The sequence below is a fragment of the Salmo salar genome, chromosome 22 (assembly GCF_965601325.2).
Source record: "Salmo salar chromosome 22, fSalSal1, whole genome shotgun sequence".
Lineage (NCBI taxonomy): Eukaryota > Metazoa > Chordata > Actinopteri > Salmoniformes > Salmonidae > Salmo > Salmo salar.
Window position 1 is genome coordinate 48,064,770 of NC_138312.1, and position 20,598 is coordinate 48,085,367.

Consider the following 20,598-nt stretch of genomic DNA (forward strand, 5'->3'; position numbering starts at 1 on the left):
GACAAAATTGACAAAAGGACATTGTAATGTGATATTGCAGTTCAGTTATACATAGAAACAAACAGCACATGGATCAGCATATGAAAAAAAAAAAAAAACATTTATTCTCTGAAATGCTTGTACAAAACACATTTAAAGTTTAAGGCATATATTGCACAGACTATTCAAAAGTTTCTATGTAGAAGGGGTATGTTCCCTCAATCCCAGGTTTAAGGCACGATAGCCAGTTATACTTTCAATACATCAGCCATGATTCATACAGTGAAATGGAAAAACATCTTTAGGATGCAATTGGTCATATTGAGAAGCTACACATTGTCATTTCAGCTACGATTCATGCCAAAAGAAAAACACCTGACTGATGAATTTACATGCATTTTCACATTGGCATCTACGACCCAAGTTTCATTCTGCATCCAAAACCTGATATATATATATATATCTTTCTAAATAATGTCCAGTATCCAGCTGTTTCCAGTATCGCAAAAAGTAACATGTAGTCAGTGGCATGTAGTATTGTATAAGTGTAGTAATGAATAAACCACACACGCTTAGTTGTACTGTATATCTATTCACACCATTATTTCTTACAAATCACTATGACCAGGAACCCTTCTTTCCCCCAAACTGTTTAAGGAGGTAAAGGCTCAGACGCACCAATAGTGTTTGCTGGCCGAGAATACTGAGCACCTGTGAGCATAATTTGCCAACCGGGTGCGCACCGATTTTACACGTAGAAACGCATTCAAATGTTGGCAGTCAATATACAGCAGGTCTCTAAAAGACAGCACGCTGAATGACAGGCAGAATGCTAGATCCACATTGGGTGCGGTGTGTGCGAGCCTTAGAACTCTTCAGCACATCTCCGTTAGTGGAGTACCTGTACGATCTACCTTTCCCAATGACAAATCAGGAAACAATGCCGACATCCAGCCGTATGAAAGAAATTGAGGGGTAGCCTACATATCTGGGAGACATGACGGAGAGAATGGGATCAGTGCGTGTCACAAACCCAGGCTAATAATAACAAAATTCCATATCCGCTCTTCTTATGCTTCTTTCTAGCTGGAAGATAAAACATTTGCTGGAATTGTAACACCATGGTCTTTTCAAAGCTTAACAGTTGAAAAGAACAGAGAAAAGACTAAGTTGGACCTGTTTGAACTGACCTGAATATAAGACTTTGCAGCAGCACAGTGTGTTCACGTAGGGTCTCTAATGTTTGTGCTGCGTCTAAAGTTAAGATTTGGCCATAAAAATGTGGTATATGAACTAAGACCGTTTCATGGAAACTACAACCGTATAGAATGAGTAACACTGAGGAGAGGATATAGTCCACTAACAGAGGGAAAATACAGAGAGGAAAGGAGAGTCACATTTTCCAGACAGTTTGCTTCTCAATAACCTCAACATTGATCAATGACTTCAATACAACACTGACCAGCCTTTGTCATCCAAGGGAACAACTATGAGTATTTCAATTAAGACATTTTGGTTTGAAATACAAGGACCAAATCTTAAGGCTCCAATGATTCGCTACTTGGGTCAAACCCTCTCCAAACATGATGACCCAAAAGCTTGAAAATGTTTGTAACAGTCTTCATCCATCAACTTATGGCATACTAGGGCACTTGCCTGACGGCGTCACCTGACTAAGCCTTTAGCGTCGACCACAAAAATTGAGTTCTGTTACATGACCTTACGGTCACACACACAGGGATGCTACCTCCTTTACATCCACATTAAAAACACATCCCAGGAAATCATACAGAATACATAAAGATAAGAGAGCAAAACAAAAAAAAAACATTCCTCTTTTTTCATATATAGACACAAATACTGCTTACCTGCTGAGATACTATTTTGGAAATGGGTTTAAATGAATATTAAAAAAAATAAAAAAAAATGGTAGTGTTCATATTCTTTGCGACTGATGATTTTGGGTGTCTTAATTGTAGAATCCCTGGTGGCCACATGTTTATAGTAGCTTTAAGGCAAGGAGAGAGAAGGACATTGGAGCTGTGCAGTCAGGCACACTGCAGTACAATCAATTTCCCTTCCGCCTGTCTTCCAGCATTGTGAGGAGAGGGGGAAGGGGGCGTCGGAATGCTCGAGATTGTGAAGGCCGGACTAAAAAAATTAAAATCTAAAGTGCATAAACTGTACTGGAGGAGCATGACACTAGCGCTTGAAACAAACAAACACGGTTGTCTCAGCCCCAAGTCTGCCCTTGTTTAGCCTTGGTGGGAATGATTGACAGGCTAGGCAGCCAGGGTTTAAAGTCATCGAGTTCCGCTTTATACATTCAACCAAGTCCGGTACTGCTACTGATCAGGCTAGATCTGCTGGTGCTGGCTTCAACACGTAAAAAAAATGTGTAACAGAGGAAGGAAATGTCCTCCTTGCCCTCGTTTGGAAATGGTTGAGATAGTAGAGTTCAAAACTACATAATAGAACTTTGTGTTGTCGTTCTTATGTTGACGTCACATTTAACCTATACTCTGGAATGTTGACAAGTTGACAGCTTCTGCCCAGCAACAGCCTCTATTGGATAAAATATATTTTTTTAAGTCCTGATAAAAAAAATGCTTTAAAAAAGCACAGTCTTTAAAACACTTGTCTTTCCATCCCAGTGTCTGATGTATATGACAGTTCTGTCATATTCAAACTGCGGAGCACAGACATACAGGATCAGTGGGTTGATGAAAGGAATATGTTCTCAGATATATTTATATACACAGCTTGGTGCGCCCCCACATACAGACCAGGGTGTGGCCGTGGCTCTAGTTGACTGTCTCGCTGACAGCATGCAGGGTGTGCTGTGACCCCCACACTGTGGCTATGGGAGTCTGTGCCACGGGACCAGGCTGTCGGACTGGAGCGTCGCTGTGGACCATGCTCCACACACTGGCCACCGACTGGGCCCTCTGGACACTGCTGCTGCTGGGGATGGAGGAAGGAAGGCCTAGGAATGGGGTGAGGGCTGGCGGAGGTGCTTGGACTAGGGCTAAAGTTGGGGGTGATATTGGGACAGGGGATAAAGTTAGTGCATGGGTGAAGGTTTGAACAGGGCTTTGGGCCGGCACAGGGGGTTTGGTTGGGACAGGGGTTGAAACTGGCACTAGGACTGGAATTTGGGCTGGGTGAGGAGGCAGGCTTGGAGCAGGAATGAAGGCAAAGGCTGGGGTGAGTTTAGTTGCTGAAGAGACCGTGACGGGGCTTGGAACTGAAACTGGGTACACCACAACCTTTTCCGTGGGACTCTGCTCTCTGGGCGAGTTCAGTGTAGCTTGGCTCGGCTCTGGTGGAAGGGTCGGACCCATAGCACTGCTGCAGTCCGTGGCCTCTGTAGTGGCCTTCGTCTGACTCTCATGCTCAGCGGCCCTCTGGAGAGCTGCGTCCACCAGCAGCCTCAAGTCACTGAAGTCCTGGCCGGGGCACAGCTCTGGAGGGGTGGGGGGTGGCGTGTTGAATAGCCCACCAGTGGGACTGGCGCTGATAACCGTAGAGCCCTTCTCCTCGGCCTCCCTCAGGAGAACGTGCATGTCCAGCTGCATCAGGGCCTGGACGCAGCAGCCCTCTTGGCCTGGGTAGCCGGCTCCCGTCAGAATGGCCGTGGCTGTGTTGCCCAGGAGGCTGAGGTCCAGTGTGGGGGCTGGCCGGATGACCGAGGGCCGGAGTGGGGGCAGGGCTGGTGAGGGGACCGAGGAGGTGGGGCTTTCAGGGGAGCTACCTCCACCACCAGTGGATGAGCGACCCTCACCTTTTCCTGCCCGCCTGGAGATGGTGAAATGGGTGGGGTCTTTGCCGTCCTTGCGGAGCAGGTCAGGGAGGAGGCGGCGACGGGCATTGATGAACCAGTTGCATATCTGGAAAAAAGTGGAAGACGTTCCTTTAACAACAATGCCTGCATGACTGGGAAAACAAACTGGGTACATCTCAAGGGCCCAACAAGTCACTTAGAAAGTATTTTTTTGGTTTAGTGTACCAAGTCATCTAGAAGACCCTAATAATTAGCTCAGCTGACGCGTATAAAGTGTTAAAACTGGGCCGAGGCCAGTTGTTAGGGAATAGACTTCCACCGACATATTCTCAGTCTCCCTCGCCTTCAGGCCTGGTTTACCGCCCTCTAGTGGGAAACATCTCCCCCACACACAGTGAGATGAGGGACCTCAGACTGTTGGCATTAAAGAAGTCTCGGGTGAAAAATTAGCCACAGAGAAATGCACAGCCAGCCAGGGGCACAACACTGCAGCCCGGCTGTCTGCCGGCTACAAGTCAACTAGAAGACCCTAATAATTAGCTCAACTGACTCATATGATAAAGAGTTAAAAAGGCTGTCTGCTCCACTTTGCTCTAGCCTCTTGCTCTGTCTGCTCATGTCACCAACTCCTGGGGTGTGAGAGTGTGTGTGTATTGGAGGGAAGAAGAAACATCACATGGTTGGCCTACAAGGGCTGCTGTAACGGTGTCAAATTCATCTGTACAGTAGTACATCAGTCATTGGACATTTGCTACACTGTTGTGAAACACCAAAGGGCTGAAGTACGATGATAAGTACGAAGTAAATATCATGGGATGGATCGCTGTTTATAGAATACTTAGCAACGGCCTGAAGTAGGCCTATAGGTGCTGTGGCGTTTGCTGTGGTCGTCGTGGCTTCATCTAGCCCCAAGTGTCTGCTGTGAACAACTGTTTACACTGCATCAGGAGCTAATCAGCATATCTGGAACCATTCAACTGGAGGACATTGTAAATCATTTATTTCAACACTACACTTGTCAGGGGAGCATGCTGAAACCGAACCTAAAATGTATAACAAGTTATAACAGTTCAAATGGTGTGAGTTTAAATCTATCCAGCCTTGTTAGGGTCAGTGAGAGATCTACCCCACAGCATAATCAAAACTTAACATGAACTATGAAGGCCACAATGATTAATAGTAACCGCATAGTATAACCTTACAGGCACTTGGACATTTTACCATGTGCAGGTTTTCCTTCATTCATTTTGCTTTGACAATGTTAGGCCGGTCCACTCACCTGTAGCACAGAGAGGCTGGTCTGATCTGACAGGCTGAGTTTCTCCTGCTCTGAAGGGTAGGCATTATAGCGGTGCTCGTACAGCCAGGTCCGCAGCACAATCACCGCCTCCTTGGGCAGGTTGCCGCGGCGACGCCGCTTGCCCGAGCCCGCGCCGCCTCCTGACAGGTCAAGGGGAAAGCCGTCATCCTCAAAGGGGTCGCTGTCAGACATGGCTGACGACAGCTCCTGTATCTGCTCCTCTTCCAGAGCTGAGGACAGGGAGGGGGGGGGTCAGTTTGGCAGTGTTTGTATAGTGGACACTTCACAGGGTTGGACATCACTAATTTGTTATGGAATGTATTGTGTTCCCTCCAAATCAGAGATTGCCATGTTACGTCTCTATTTATTGTGTAGGCCTGTTTGGTATTGTACATTCACCAACCTATAAAGAAATAGGTTTGGTGGAGGGTTAAATTGAGACGCTTGTTTACAGAAAACAGATGGACGACAAGAGGTGACCTGTGCCAATTAGCCATCTAGTATGCTCTGTACACCTGTGTGTAAGCTTAACTCTGAAGTGTAGTGTTGTCTGATGGAGGGACCCATAGCTGTATGCATCTGTCCAAAACTGATACAGTAAGTGCCTACTTTCACTGATGTACAATAAGGGCAATAGGTTTCAAACGCCTTATCGCAAGCGATGAATTACATTTGTAAACGTTAACCGTGTCTGGATTGTAGTTCACATGGGGCTGTCGTGGGTCGAAGTGAACGGTTGCGAACTGTATGGAGAAGACATAATGCCGCCTAGAGTTAGAGACCTAGTATGGGTGTAGCAGTCAGGTAAGCACAACTGAAAGCATTCATCAATGATAACTTACTATTAAAGTGAAGTGCCATTAATTGCACTAATACACATTCAGAACAATATATTCAATATCTTCATTCCCCAAATCACTATATGTTGCACGGGGGGGGACTCAAAATGGAGCATGCTTTCTACCAGGGTATAGAATGCAGTAAATGTCTTTCTCTGGTTGAAATCTGACGCCCGGGGGCAGCCTGTCCTTACAAAGGAGATTGTGTGCATATCACCATCTCCAGCGGCGGGCGATCTATAGACCGTGCAAGGGACCATTTTCACCTCTTGCCAGGAATTCAGAGTCCTGTAGACACCTCTCACTTGTTTGTATGCCCAAATTGAATGTGCTTCCAATTGTTTACAGTACGTTAGCGGCTATAATCTGTTAAAACGTTTTACGTGCACGAAAGGGCAAAACTGATAATTGATTATAGCAAACTAAATATGCCAACGAGTTAAATTGGTAAAAGAGTTATTTTTATACTGTCTAAAACACTGGCATGTCAGTGGTTTGAGTTGTGCTGTCAATATTTTGTCCATTGAACAGCTTGAAAGTAGCAGCTAAAGTTACTAGCGATCCCGTTACACAGCTGGTAATGACCTGTATCTTAGCTAGTAGCTAATGAATGCACTCCAGGTGAGTCATAAAAGGTGGATAATTTGAGCTAACTAGCTTGATGAGGTTAGCTTGAGTCAGTTAACTTACATGTCACACGCTGTTCCTCTATCAGACCTCAACTGTCTACAAAGCAAAGGCCGTTCTTTATCTTAGCGCTAATATGATATTTTCTAAATACTCAATGCGTTAAAACTTCAAAAGGCGTGAGCAGAAATCGAGTTGCTAAATTTACTAAAATCCTCAAGGCGAAAAAGGCATTGCAGCCAACGTAACTTAGCTAGTTAACTAGCTAGCTTTTAAGGCTAGTAGGCTACAAAGCAAACAATGAAGTTCGCGTCAGTGATTGGCATTCTGTTTTGTTCCATTCAATCTCGTCTCGTGCAGTTAACTAACATTGTTCAAATAAAATACAAATATCTAGCTGAAAGCTATCAGTTTCCAAATGCAAAAAAATAGCGAAAATAACAATCCTTGTTAGAGATCGAAAAATGAGCAAAGAAAACATTGACTAAGTTTGCTAGCCATCTTCCCATCGTCACGTAGCAAACGTACAAAGAACCCTTTGAACGCACGCCATAGCGCATGTAGGACTGTTCTGTCGCTCCGCCAGATGGACACCATGCTTGCTTCCAAAGATAACTAGCTGGTTAGCTGTCCCTCCAAATTCAAACAAACACACGCTGCATTTGCTCGCAACAAAAAACTGCATTCCATTTAACACCAACAGGCGGGCACACCAGGCAAACCGTCAGACGCGGTCAGGGCAACAATTAATACCTGGAAATAAAAATAACATGGCTAATTTCTGCTTACCTCGTTTTAGGGGTTTCATTCTTTGTTGATGGCTTGCTCGAAAACACGCAGCTGTCGAAGTTCCTTGTAAAATGCGTGCCCCGGTTAAATGTTGACAAAGCGAGATTTTGTTTCCAAGCGCTAAAGGTGTTGCACGTTTTTACTTCGCTTTTCAAGGCTTCAAATCTGTTTTTCTTGCGACATAAGCGTGCTGTTGTTCTATCGCGTTTCGAATTCTAGATAGAACAAATGTTTCATAATTTGTGTCGCTCAGTTCCTTTTACCTGCAGAAGCAAAGCCAACTCTATACCAATCTGACAGTAGAAGATGGAATGATCCCGCCTCCTGTATCTGCGCGATCCAATCACGGCTCTTTCTTTCCAGCAGACATGCCGTGTCATCATTGCTGACTGACTGACAGGCGAAGCATTTCATTCAAAATCCAGTACAAGATTTTATTGAATAATGTTGTTTTGTTTCCGACATTATTGAAATTAACACACACGACCTCTTTTTTGCCAACATATTATAGTGGCCAGTAAACCAAGGGGATTTCCTCATGTACTCGGAATATGCGTTTATTATTTAATTGAAACGATCATATTTTCTTGTTACATAAACGGGATCAAAAATCTTAACAGCAACAGTGCGCCACGGCCACTAATGGATGCAGTAATAAACAGTAAAAAATCTGGTCAATAGAACAGCAGAATCTTCCCAACAACTGCAGGAGAAAGTCGAGGCTTTCTCACCTTGCTCCCATCCTCTTTCATATGCAGCAAAATACTCAAGGTGCTGTACGTGGGGCTGCCTCTGAAAGCTTGTTGTTGCCCTGCAAAATATCTACATGCCAGGCATTATTATTTTAGTTTTTGTCTCGCACGTAGGTAGGAATTTGCATTATGTGATAATACAATGTGACAAGACTGTAAACAGTCACTGGTGTGGAAGACCAACCAAATGACGCACTAGACAGACTACAATCTCTAGATTGACTAGATTAGATTATAGACTATAGCCTTGTGTAGATTATAATAATCACATTACTCACTATAATACAATCATCTCTGACACCATCAACCCGATAGAGGATTAACAAAATAACCACTGTGAACGTTTTGAGAAAGTATTGTGTGCATTTTATTGAATGATATTCTCTCTTCATAGTATTTTACAGTACATATTTGAACAAATGAGCTCATTGTAATTGTATAAATAAATCTACAGCATTGTAAAAGATGGAGTGGTTCTCTGCATTCAGATTGCATTCTTATTTACAACAGAAGGTGATTTGACTTGCCTAGTTAAATAAAGGTTACATTAAAATAAAATAAATTGATTAGCACATGGGGAATTACTAGCTGGTCTCAGATCTGTTTGTGCTGCATGACAATGACCATAGTAGTTGGCAAGCCAAGACACAGCACGAGCAGATCTGGGACCAGGCTATGGAATTGCTTTATCATAAACTGTTCATCTTAACATATACCAATTTTACTTCATTTACTATTCCACAATATGCTTTAATGTTACCAGAGTAGATATAAATACAAGAATCATAGTAAATCTAATTTTATGAACAAAACAACCACTCATTCACATTTTATCTCAACCCTTTATACTAAACTGAAACCCTGACATACACAGCCTAACTTGTAAAGCATGATCAATTGAACAAATCCTAGTCAATAAAATATATGCTTGTTTCATAAAATATTTCATTATTGTTTGTTATAGTAAATTTTTTGTTGTTGCTACATATCTCTTCTGCTAAGAGTGTTGGTTCTTCCACACTCCCAACCCTTGTAGGCCAAGGGTACAAACCAAAGTGTATAGACAATTCAGGGGGGGCTTCTTTTTGCTTTGTAGGCCTTTGAACCAGGGGAGTGGGTTGACAGGTACCCTTACCTTGGGCTACACTTTCCGGAATGCTGTGACCCAACAACCCCTCAAAAGTCTTGTTAAAGCCTAGCGTTGAGAGTAATGTACTGTAAATCAGTTCAAAGGGACTTCAGTCTCACAGAAATTAGTTTGCTATTAGTTTGCTGTATTGTCCAAGCGAGTATGGCAAGTGTCCACCACAACAGTCATGTCCTCTAGAAGTTCGAAATTGTCAAAAAATGTACAGGAAATTTTTCTGCAGTTAGAATTCCATAGTGAACACATCCAAAAATATTGTTTCCTCCCCTAATATTTCACACTTACTAACAGCAGAGGTGAGTTGGGTCAAAACAGGCGCAGTGAAAACTCCTAAAAATAAACAGAGAAAAAAACCCTGCTGAAGTATAGGGAGTTAGGGTGTGAAAGGCGAACAGCAACACTAAATAAAGAGAACCCAGACCATGGCCACACATTACACATTTTGTAAGTCTTGAAAATATAAGAGCTGTGAATTATACAAGAGCTGTGAATTATAAGACAGTCTAAAACATCTCTTCCTTGTCAGGTTTGCTACAAATGTATTGTTTGGTAGGCCTAAAACACATAGGAATATCAAGTGAATACTTAACGCATAGAAACAACATGGCCAAATGCAGTTTCATAGAACACATTAAGTCAATATACAGTACACACATCGTGTAATCCACACCAAAGAGACCATGATGAAATTGTTGTTGTTGGTTTTAGAGTACTTCCAACTGCTCTTTATAAATTCCACAGCCAATTCACCTGGAAACTAGGAAAGTGAATAAATAGCCTTGTAATTTTAAGCAAATGCGACAGTATGTGAATAAATAAACCAATTCAATGCTCTTAGGCTAGGCATATATCTCCAAAACAATAGCATACAACAACAAAATGAAGGGGTACTGTATGCATGTCACTATGGTTTAAAACACTTCAACAGTGTGCCATAGGATATGATCTTTCACAGAGAGTCAGGACCTTGATGAAATAGGCCTAGGTGTGGTCCTCTGGTTTGTGTATTGGACCAGGGCCTTGTTAAATGTATGAGACGAGCCCCTTTCCTTCCCATAGTCTCTCAGTGACAGATAGTTTCTGTCATTTACGTATTCATGTCTTTGCAGATTAGAGCAGCAGCGGACTGTCTCTCTGTTACCCTGTAATAGCTTTCTGTCCTTGACATACGTCTCTCTCTCACTCTCCCCATATGCATATTGAATTATTTAAATTCCAGTCAGGCACAGACTCAAATCAAAATACAGCTGGTAGGGTCGACCAATCTCTTTCGTCTGAAGCTAAGCAGGATTGGGCCTGGTTAGAGCTTCAATGGGAGACCACTTGGGAACAGTATTTCCAACTGCCCTTTATCAATGTGTGAGAGGGTTTTTTGAGTGCCAAAAGGGGACCACCAACTTTTTATATATTTTTGTTTATTTAACTAGGCAAGTCAGTTAAGAACAAATTCTTATTTACAATGATGGCCTACCCCGGCCAAACCCTCCCCTAACCTGGACAACACTGGGCCAATTGTGCGCCGCCCTATGGGACTCCTGATCACAGCCGGTAGTGATACAGCCCGGGTTCAAACCCAGGTCTGTAGTGACGCCTCTAGCACTGCGATTCAGTGCCTTAGACCGCTGCGCCACTCAGAATCCCTGAATGCCCCAGGTTAGTGATGGGGACATCCAATGCTATCAATATGGATACAGTCTGCTTTTCGACTGTAACATCAGTGTTACACTAGTGTATACACCCTTATGATATACTAGGGAAATTGTTTCCATAGCTAGGGCTGACATTGAGGACTTGTGAAGAGCAGAATCAACAACCTCTGCATAATCAAAACAGTTGCTTTGTGAGAAGGTGTTAAAGTTCACACTTAGTCATTGTTATGTAAATGAAGGCTGAAAAGTACCAGTGGCCTGGCTTTGGCCCCAAGTGAGAGCAGGTCCGCTGGAGCCATGACTCAGTGAGACACGGGTGCTGGCCAACGTAGATGGAAACAGAAAGGTCTGAGCCTTTTGGGTAAAACACTGGGGTAAATCCTGTATGGAAATTACATTATTTTCTTTTAACTCCATTCGATGTAAATCATCTCTTTGCAATCTAGCGGGAATCCTATATATTGTTAAAAAAGAGCATGTTATATGTTATAACAGATTGTGTCCAAATCCTTGTACATGTCGTTGGACTACAAGAACATCAGAAAATAGTTAGGGCGGTTCCAGAACTAGCAATGGAAAAACAAATAGCCAATACTAACTTCGTTGGTCACAACAGCAAATCAAGAACACAACTTAACAGACGCAGTCACACAAACCCCACCTTGGTAAAGGATCATACCAACGACAGACCACTGTCACACAAAGCCTGGAGGCGCTAACGATTGGAGCCATGCTCAAATGGAGGAGCATTCAGATGCCTCAACCAGAGAGGGACCAGAGCCATTGACACCCCACCTTTTACTAAGCAGAGTAAAGGGGCCATTAGCAGCTTAGGCAAACACACAACAGCAAACAATAGCCTGCAATCAAGAGAGATCTCTTCCCAGGAGGGAGTGGATGATGGCCAATACAGCCAGGCCTTTCCAATGCAAAGCCTCAAGCTCACTGTGGAGGTGGGGGGAAAAATACAACAACAAATTTAAAAGAGACATGGAGCAACTAGGTAACAAGCAACATATGGTTGAGTAAAAGTGAATGTCCTTTTTATTCAAGTGAAGACATAGTATGTGGCCCATGCAGAGACCCTGGTGTTGCAAGCACCATCTTCCAAATGACGGAGCCATTGTAACATAAGAACCATTAATTGATTAGCAGGGAAAGGTAGTGTTCATTTGCTGGCCATTTGATGTAGCACAACAAATATGGGGGACAAGGAGAAGAAATGTAAAGAAAACGAATTATGCTCAGATGAACCGGAATAAATTGGTGAAGCAATAAGGCATGAGAACCCAGGGACTATCACGTAAATAACTCAACTAAGGGCTGTTCTAAGGCCTGACGAGGAGCAAACAACCCGTTTAATAAAGTTGAGTTTGACCTACACAGTACAAACGTAGGTGGAGAGTTCCCTTCCTATCACTCTGTATGCCCTAGCCACGTGTATGCCCTAGCCATGTGTATGCCCTAGCCACTACTGTATGCCCTAGCCATGTGTATGCCCTAGCCACCCTAGCCACTACTGTATGCCCTAGCCATGTGTATGCCCTAGCCACTACTGTATGCCCTAGCCATATGTATGCCCTAGCCACCCTAGCCACTACTGTATGCCCTAGCCATGTGTATGCCCTAGCCACTACTGTATGCCCTAGCCACTACTGTATGCCCTAGCAATGTGTATGCCCTAGCCACTACTGTATGCCCTAGCCACTACTGTATGCCCTAGCCATGTGTATGCCCTAGCCACTACTGTATGCCCTAGCCATGTGTATGCCCTAGCCACCCTAGCCACTACTGTATGCCCTAGCCACTACTGTATGCCCTAGCCATGTGTATGCCCTAGCCAGTACTGTATGCCCTAGCCATGTGTATGCCCTAGCCACTACTGTATGCCCTAGCCACGTGTATGCCCTAGCCACTACTGTATGCCCTAGCCATGTGTATGCCCTAGCCACTACTGTATGCCCTAGCCATGTGTATGCCCTAGCCACCCTAGCCACTACTGTATGCCCTAGCCATGTGTATGCCCTAGCCACTACTGTATGGCCTAGCCATATGTATGCCCTAGCCACCCTAGCCACAACTGTATGCCCTAGCCATGTGTATGCCCTAGCCACTACTGTATGCCCTAGCAATGTGTATGCCCTAGCCACTACTGTATGCCCTAGCCACTACTGTATGCCCTAGCCATGTGTATGCCCTAGCCACTACTGTATGCCCTAGCCATGTGTATGCCCTAGCCACCCTAGCCACTACTGTATGCCCTAGCCATGTGTATGCCCTAGCCACTACTGTATGCCCTAGCCATGTGTATGCCCTAGCCACTACTGTATGCCCTAGCCATGTGTATGCCCTAGCCATGTGTATGCCCTAGCCATGTGTATGCCCTAGCCATGAAAACTGCATGTGTTTTCTCACACGACTAAGAAAGTAACACAGAAATACATTGAGTATACAAAATAATTAGGAACACCTTCTCTTTCCATGACATAGCTTCACCTGGATAGTCTATGATCCCTTATCGATGTCACTTCAAATCAGTGTAGACGGGGAGGAGACAGGTTAAATAAGGATTTTTAAGCCTGGAGACAATTGAGATATGGATTGTGTATGTGTGCCTTTCAGAAGGTGAATGGGCAAGACAAAATATTTTAGTGCCTTTGAACGGGGTATGGTAGTATGTGCCAAGCTCACCGGTTTGTGTCAACAACTGCAACGCTGCTGGGTTTTTCACACTCAACAGTTTCCTGTGTGTATCAAGAACGGTCCACCACTTAAAGGACATCCAGCCAACTTGACACAACTGTGGGAAGCATTGGAGTCAACATGGGCCAGTATCCCTGTGGAACCCTTTTGACACCTTGTAGAGTCCATGCCCTGACAACTTGAGACTGTTCTGAGGGCAAAAGGGGATGAGGGGTTGCATCTCAATAGTAGGAAGGTGGTCCTAATGTTTAGTATACTCAGTGTATATGCCATTTAGCAGACATGTTTATGCAAATACAATGGTTAGTCATTTGAAGTCATAATTTGATATAAAAACTACTATTGGTTGGAAATATATGGTGGAAAGCATGTTTGTGATGACCAACTGTTAAAAAATGCTGTTCACTGTTAGTATACAGTTCACTCTGAGTCTGGCAAGTGAGATCTTTTTAACCTGACTGTGGCACTCCAGGCTAAAGTTTCTGCTAGGTACAGATCTAGCATCAGCTTCCCCCCTCCAGTCTTAACTTTAACCATGTGGGGGAAATGCAAAACTTACCCAAGATCAGCATCTAGGAGCAACATCACCCTACACAACTTTGGACAATCAAATACCTACAGTGAGACTCAAACTTTCTTGATCTCTCAACCACAAACAGAGAATATGTTATGATCATTTGATATTTGACAATTTTAATAGGTTTTGTTAGATTACATTTTTTTATCACTTGCCTGGAACCATTTTCCATTCCACTTTCTTTTTAATTTATTTTTTCCTCCTCAATTTTGTGATAGCCAATTGGTAGTTACAGTCTTGTCCCATCGCTGCAACTCCCCTACGGACTCTGGAGAGGCTAAGGTTGAGAGCCAATGCATCCTCCGAAACACGACCCTGCCAAGCCACACTGCTTCTTGACACACTGCTCGCTTAACTCAGAAGCCAGCTGCACCAATTTGTAGGAGGAAACACCGTCCAGCTGGTGACTGGGGTCAGCTTGCAGGCGCCCGGCCCGCCACAAGGAGCCGCTAGAGCGCGATGGGACAAGGAATTCCAGGCCAGCCAAACCCTCCCCTAACCTGGACGACACTGGGCCAATTGTGCGCCGCATCATGGGTCTCCCAGTCACAGCCGGTTGTGACACAGCCTGGTATCGAACCCAAGTCTGTAGTGATGCCTACGATGCAGTGCCTTAGACCGCTGCGCCACTCGGGAGGCCCCCATACCACTTTCACAGGCCTATTAAAAGAGTGAATCAGCTTACTTACTTCCCATAGAGGCACAATGATAATGTTTTTCTTTTTTTGTACCAACAACAGCATTTTCAAAAACAAAGGATGGCAAAGAAATGACATTTATGTAATGTAATAGAGATTTAATGATTTGTCTCAATTAAAAAGTGTAGGCATTTGGGGATGATATTTAACAAAAACAACAATGGTAGACAGCAATATGACAGGGCGCTTCGTTGAACAAATAAAAAAAAAAACAGTTTCTTCTCTTCATTCCAGGATGAAATTGTTCCCTCCAAAAGTGTCATGGACAATTGAGATGTAGTGCAAAATATGACCAGTAGGAGGATAAAATAACAACTTCCTAGTTTCACACAGTGTCACTGAAGCATCTCAATAGTCAGATAGGGTTTCCTCTCCTAGTCCCTTCCCTTGTCTCCTTTCCTTTCTCTAGCCATCTCTTTTCAAGAGGGTGTCTGGTCAAGATCCATGATGTGGAAAAATATATTACACTTACATGATTTTAGTCATTTAGCAGACACTTATCTAGAGCGACTTACAGGAGTAATTAGGCTCAAGTGCCTTGCTAAAGGGCACAGACAGAATTTTTTTACCAAGTCGGCTTGGGGATTCAAACCAGCGACCATTCGGTTACTGGCCAAATGCTCTTAACCGCTCGGCTACCTGCCGCACCATACAGTAGAAAATAACTATAGTAGTACTGAATATTCAGTGTAATGTATCAATAACAAATTCCCATTGGCGAGTGCAGTGTGCAGCCATTAGTCAAAGTTAATTAATGCTTAACTACAAGTCCAAATTGGGCTTAATTACATTTAAATTCTCTATAGGAGGGCAATTCAAATCATGGTTGGAGTGACTGGAATTTCATAGTGGAATGGACCACATGTTTTTCCATGTATATTGAGTGATGGTCCCATGTGGGAAACGCACCTGCGCCAACTAATTTACTCATTGAAATACAGTGACGACAAAAAACAAAAGGTTAATTGCAGAGAGAGACGCTGGGGCAGAAGTTGGGGGAAAGAAACCCCTCTAACCTTTCAATTCCTGTGATATTGCTGCAACCCAGCTTGAGTTGCTGGAAGTACCTACTTTAAAAACCTACTGGCTTTTTAAATGTTCAATGAAATAGCCACAATGATGCAACATCATTACGCTGGTAAAGTATCTTGAAACATTGAGGAAACAATGCAGACTTAAACACATTTTGCACAGTGGGATTGTTCTCAAAAGGTGGTCCTGGTCCTTCACTCTAACCTGAATTATGTTCAATTGCTCTGATATACCCACACCATGATATTATTCATTAGGGCATACCGTAGCAAAAGGTGAAACTGATTAACTGCCTAATGAATATGACCTACAAATAAATTCACAAGGCAATACAAAGAAATGAAAGTACAAAGCGAGGCCATTGTCATGGGACTGTGGACATTGGCTGATGAATACATCCTAAAACCAAAATGGCAGAAAACAATTTCATCTCAATGGAATAGTAGGATATTGAAATTACATTCCAGAAAATATTGACTTGTGAGTGTGTTTTGAGTCAGTTAAGTGCCTAAAATGTTATATTAAAAAATAAATCATATGCCTTTTTAAAAAAACAAAAAATGAACTAAGTAAACATCAATTGTGCTTTCAATAGATCTCACTTATACAAGTGGTGATACTTGTCATTAAATACCCCAATCCCCTATTTTCACCCTTAGTTCTCGGTTCCCTGCTCTCCAAAACCTCTTAGAATCTAGAACTGCTTTGAATGCAGGCAAGGGGCTCTTACAAAACAAATAAAACAAAAAAATACCAGGAAGACATAGATAGTGGAGGGTCTGAAGCATGTGTGTGTGTGTGCTCCTCTGAGTAAGTGTGTACATTAAACCACATGGTGGCGTTGTGCAAACTACGGGTTGGCCAAGGCATGGGGGGAGGGAGTCAGGGGCGGCGAAAAGCACAAATGCTTACTCTGTCCGCTTATTAGATCTGTTATAGCCAAGATACAGGTACACCTAAAACAGTCTTGATATAGTTTCTTTAGGAGATAATAATATCATCAATAACCATTTTTATAATTTTCGTAATAATCAAGAGTACTAACAATCGTAACAAAGTTTGTGGTTGAGGTTTTTCCATGGCAGTCTCGTGAGAGGAGACGAGTTCCCCATAGTCTACAGCCCAATAGTTTTTATTTTCTTGTTTCCTCTCTTTCTCACTTAATCTAGATTTGCTGCCACCAGGACCAGCCTACCCTGTGTGTGTTTGGCGAGGAGACCCCAACCCTCCATCTCAGAGGCAGTTCCTCCTATCTCCCTCTCAGAGACGTGTTTGGGCCTCGGGGACGTAGATCTCGATACTGTCGGCACTCTCTGTGGCTGAGTTCTGCCGAACCGAGGCGGCCCTCTTGGCGGCCAGCAGGCGCTTGCGGGCCTCTGTCCGGTGCTTCTCCGCTGAAGAGGTGGAAGAGGCGGAGTCAACGCTCTTCTCACGTCCCAGCACCGGCCTCCCCTTAACGGGCTTCTTTGGCACTGGAGGAGGGGGCTCTTTCTGGTCCTCCTAGTGGTGGGCCGCAATGGACGAAGTCAACCGTCAACCACAAGGAAACAGAAGAGACAATTGGGGGGGGGAGAGTGAGGATGCAAGGCGTTGTTGCTGTTGAAAGAAAACCTTTTTTTGTTGATGAATTGAAAGGAGTAACTCCCCACTTTGAAGATTTTATGACTTTAGGACCAAGAAAAAGTATTCGAAACAACTTCTGAAGTTTTGTGCTTGTATGTTCATACATGGTAAAATATTGCTTTTTTTTGTTTCCTGAAAAGCTTCAGTTTTGGAGATGCAAGGTTTTCTTCCGAAAGCAACGAAGCAACGAAAGGTAATACAGAGGTCATAAAAAAAGAGCATAGTGAGTTTCATTTGGTAGACATGAATCTTTGACAGTGACGTTTGATTATGGTTTCTACAAAATATGTACAAGGAAGTCTAGAATTACGGACAAGATAGACATAATATGGACAGTGTAGCCAAATATAGGACATTGATGGCAACTCTTCCTTGGACTAGACACTGAATTAATATTGGATCCCAGAAGCCCAAAACAACAATAACCTCTTCTGAAATATACCTAGTGCCTAGTGGGTATGGGCTAGGGGTTGTTTTGGTACTTAAAGAATTCATTTTATAATGAGGACATTGGATGAACCACACTTAATTGACTGCAGTCATAGTGAAATAGCGGCATGAAGTCAAAGTAGTTGAAGCACACATCCACCAAAACATCCACTACTACTCAAAAGTTTGGGGTCACTTAGAAATGTCCTTGTTTTTGAAAGATAAGCACATTTGTTTGTCCATTAAAATAACATCAAATTGATCAGAAATACAGTGTAGACATTGTTAATGTTGTAAATGACTATTGTAGCTGGAAACGGCTGATTTTTTAAATGGAATATCTACATAGGCGTACAGAGGCCCATTATCAGCAACCATCACTCCTGTGTTCCAATGGCACGTTGTGTTAGCTAATCCAAGTTTATTATTTTAAAAGTCTAATTGATCATTAGAAAACCCTTTTGCAATTATGTTAGCACAGCTGAAAACTGTTGTCCTGCTTAAAGAAGCAATAAAACTGGCCTTCAGACTAGTATCTGGAGCATCAGCATTCGTGAATTCGATTACAGGCTCAAAATGGCCAGAAACAAATAACTTTCTTCTGAAACTCGTCAGTCTATTCTTGTTGGGAGAAATGAAGGCTATTCCATGCCAGAAATTGCCAAGAAACTAAAGATCTCGTACAATGCTGTGTACTACTCTCTTCACAAAACAGTGCAAACTGTCTCTAACCAGAATAGAAAGAGGAGTGGGAGGCCCCGGTGCACAACTGAGCAAGAGGACAAGTATATTAGAGTGTCTAGTTTGAGAAACAGATGCCTCACAAGTCCTCAACTGGCAGCTTCATTAAATAGTACCCACAAAACACCAGTCTCAATGTCAACAGTGAAGAGGCGAATCCGGGATAATGGCCTTCTAGGCAGAGTTCCTCTGTCCAGTGTGTTTTCTTTTGCCCATCTTACACTTTTCTTTTTTTTTGGCCAGTCTGAGATATGGCTTTTTCTTTGCAACAGTGCAAACTGTCTCTAACCAGAATAGAAAGAGGAGTGGGAGGCCCCGGTGCACAACTGAGCAAGAGGACAAGAACATTAGAGTGTCTATTTTGAGAAACAGATGCCTTACAAGTCCTCAACTGGCAGCTTCATTAAATAGTACTGCGACACACCAGTCTCAACGTCAACAGTGAAGAGGCGAATCCGGGATGCTGGCCTTCTAGGAAGAGTTGCAAAGAAAAAGCCATATCTCAGACTGGCCAAAAAAAGAAAAGTGTAAGATGGGCAAAAGAACACACACTGGACACGAGGAACTCTGCCTAGAAGGCCATTATCCCGGATTCGCCTCTTCACTGTTGACATTGAGACTGGTGTTTTGTGGGTACTATTTAATGAAGCTGCCAGTTGACGACTTGTGAGGCATCTGTTTCTCAAAATAGACACTCTAATGTTCTTGTCCTCTTGCTCAGTTGTGCACCGGGGCCTCCCACTCCTCTTTCTATTCTGGTTAGAGACAGTTTTCACTGTTTTGTGAAGGGAGTAGTACACAGCATTGTACGAGATCTTCAGAGACTGACGAGTTTCAGAATAAAGTTATTTGTTTCTGGCAATTTTGAGCCTGTAATCGAACCCACGAATGCTGATGCTCCAGATACTCAACTAGTTTAAAGAAGGCCAGTTTTATTGCTTCTTTAATCAGGACAACAGTTTTCAGCTGTGCTAACATAATTGCAAAAGGGTTTTCTAATGATCAATTAGCCTTTTAAAATTATAAACTTAGATTAGCTAACAACGTGCCATTGGAACACAGGAGTGATGGTTGTTGATAATGGGCCTCTGTACGCCTATGTGGATATTCCATAAAAAAATCTGACGTTTCCAGCAACAATAGTCATTTACAACATTAACAATGTCTACACTGTATTTCTGATCAATTTGATGTTATTTTAAATGGAACAAAAAAAAAAGTGTTTTTCTTTCAAAAACAAGGACATTTCTAAGTGACCCCAAACGTTTGAATGGTAGTGTACCACTTCACTCAATCTACAAACTCATTACCCCCCTACCACCCCTACACGCATCATACCACCTAATCACTCCCCTACCACCTCCACATGCATCATACCACCTAATCACCCCACCACCTCCACCCGCATCACACCACCTAATCACCCCCCCACCCGCATCATACCAGCTAATCACCCTACCACCTCCACCCGCATCATACCACCTAATCACCCCACCACCCGCATCATATCAGCTAATCACCCTACCACCTCCACCCGCATCATACCACCTAATCACCCCCCCACCACTTCCACCCACATCACACCACCTAATCACCCCCCCCACCTGCATCATACCAGCTAAACACCCCCCACCACCTCCACCCACATCATACCACCTAATCACCCCCCCACCACCTCCACCCACATCACACCACCTAATCACCTCCCCACCACTTCCACCCACATCACACCACCTAATCACCCCCCCACCACTTCCACACGCATCATACCACCTAATAACACCCCCCACCACCTCCACACGCATCATACCAACTAATCACAACCCCACCACCTCCAAACGCATCATTCCAGCTAATCACCCCCCCACCACCTCCACACGCATCATACCACCTAATAACACCCCCCACCACCTCCACACGCATCATACC

General features: G+C 43.5%; 2 protein-coding genes across 3 annotated transcripts in view; both read right to left on the reverse strand.

Moving 5' to 3' along the window:
- Window positions 1-84: 84 nt before the first annotated feature.
- LOC106583600 (homeobox protein AKR) lies at window positions 85-7,629 on the reverse strand. Its single transcript, XM_014167964.3, has 3 exons — window positions 7,319-7,629; window positions 5,043-5,293; window positions 85-3,869 (listed from the first exon to the last, which is right to left on the reverse strand). Exons 1-3 carry the CDS (start codon window positions 7,335-7,337, stop codon window positions 2,784-2,786), a joined length of 1,356 nt encoding a protein of 451 aa, XP_014023439.1. The 5' UTR covers window positions 7,338-7,629; the 3' UTR covers window positions 85-2,783.
- A 780-nt stretch (window positions 7,630-8,409) lies between these two features.
- LOC106583601 (disks large-associated protein 4) overlaps window positions 8,410-20,598 on the reverse strand; it is a 216,127-nt gene continuing 203,938 nt past the window's right edge. For both annotated transcript variants that reach the window (XM_045705451.2, XM_045705450.2), the window contains one exon: window positions 8,410-17,376. In XM_045705451.2, the coding sequence (XP_045561407.2) occupies window positions 17,137-17,376 (240 nt within the window). In that variant the 3' untranslated portion in view covers window positions 8,410-17,136. The remainder of the gene's footprint in view (window positions 17,377-20,598) is intronic.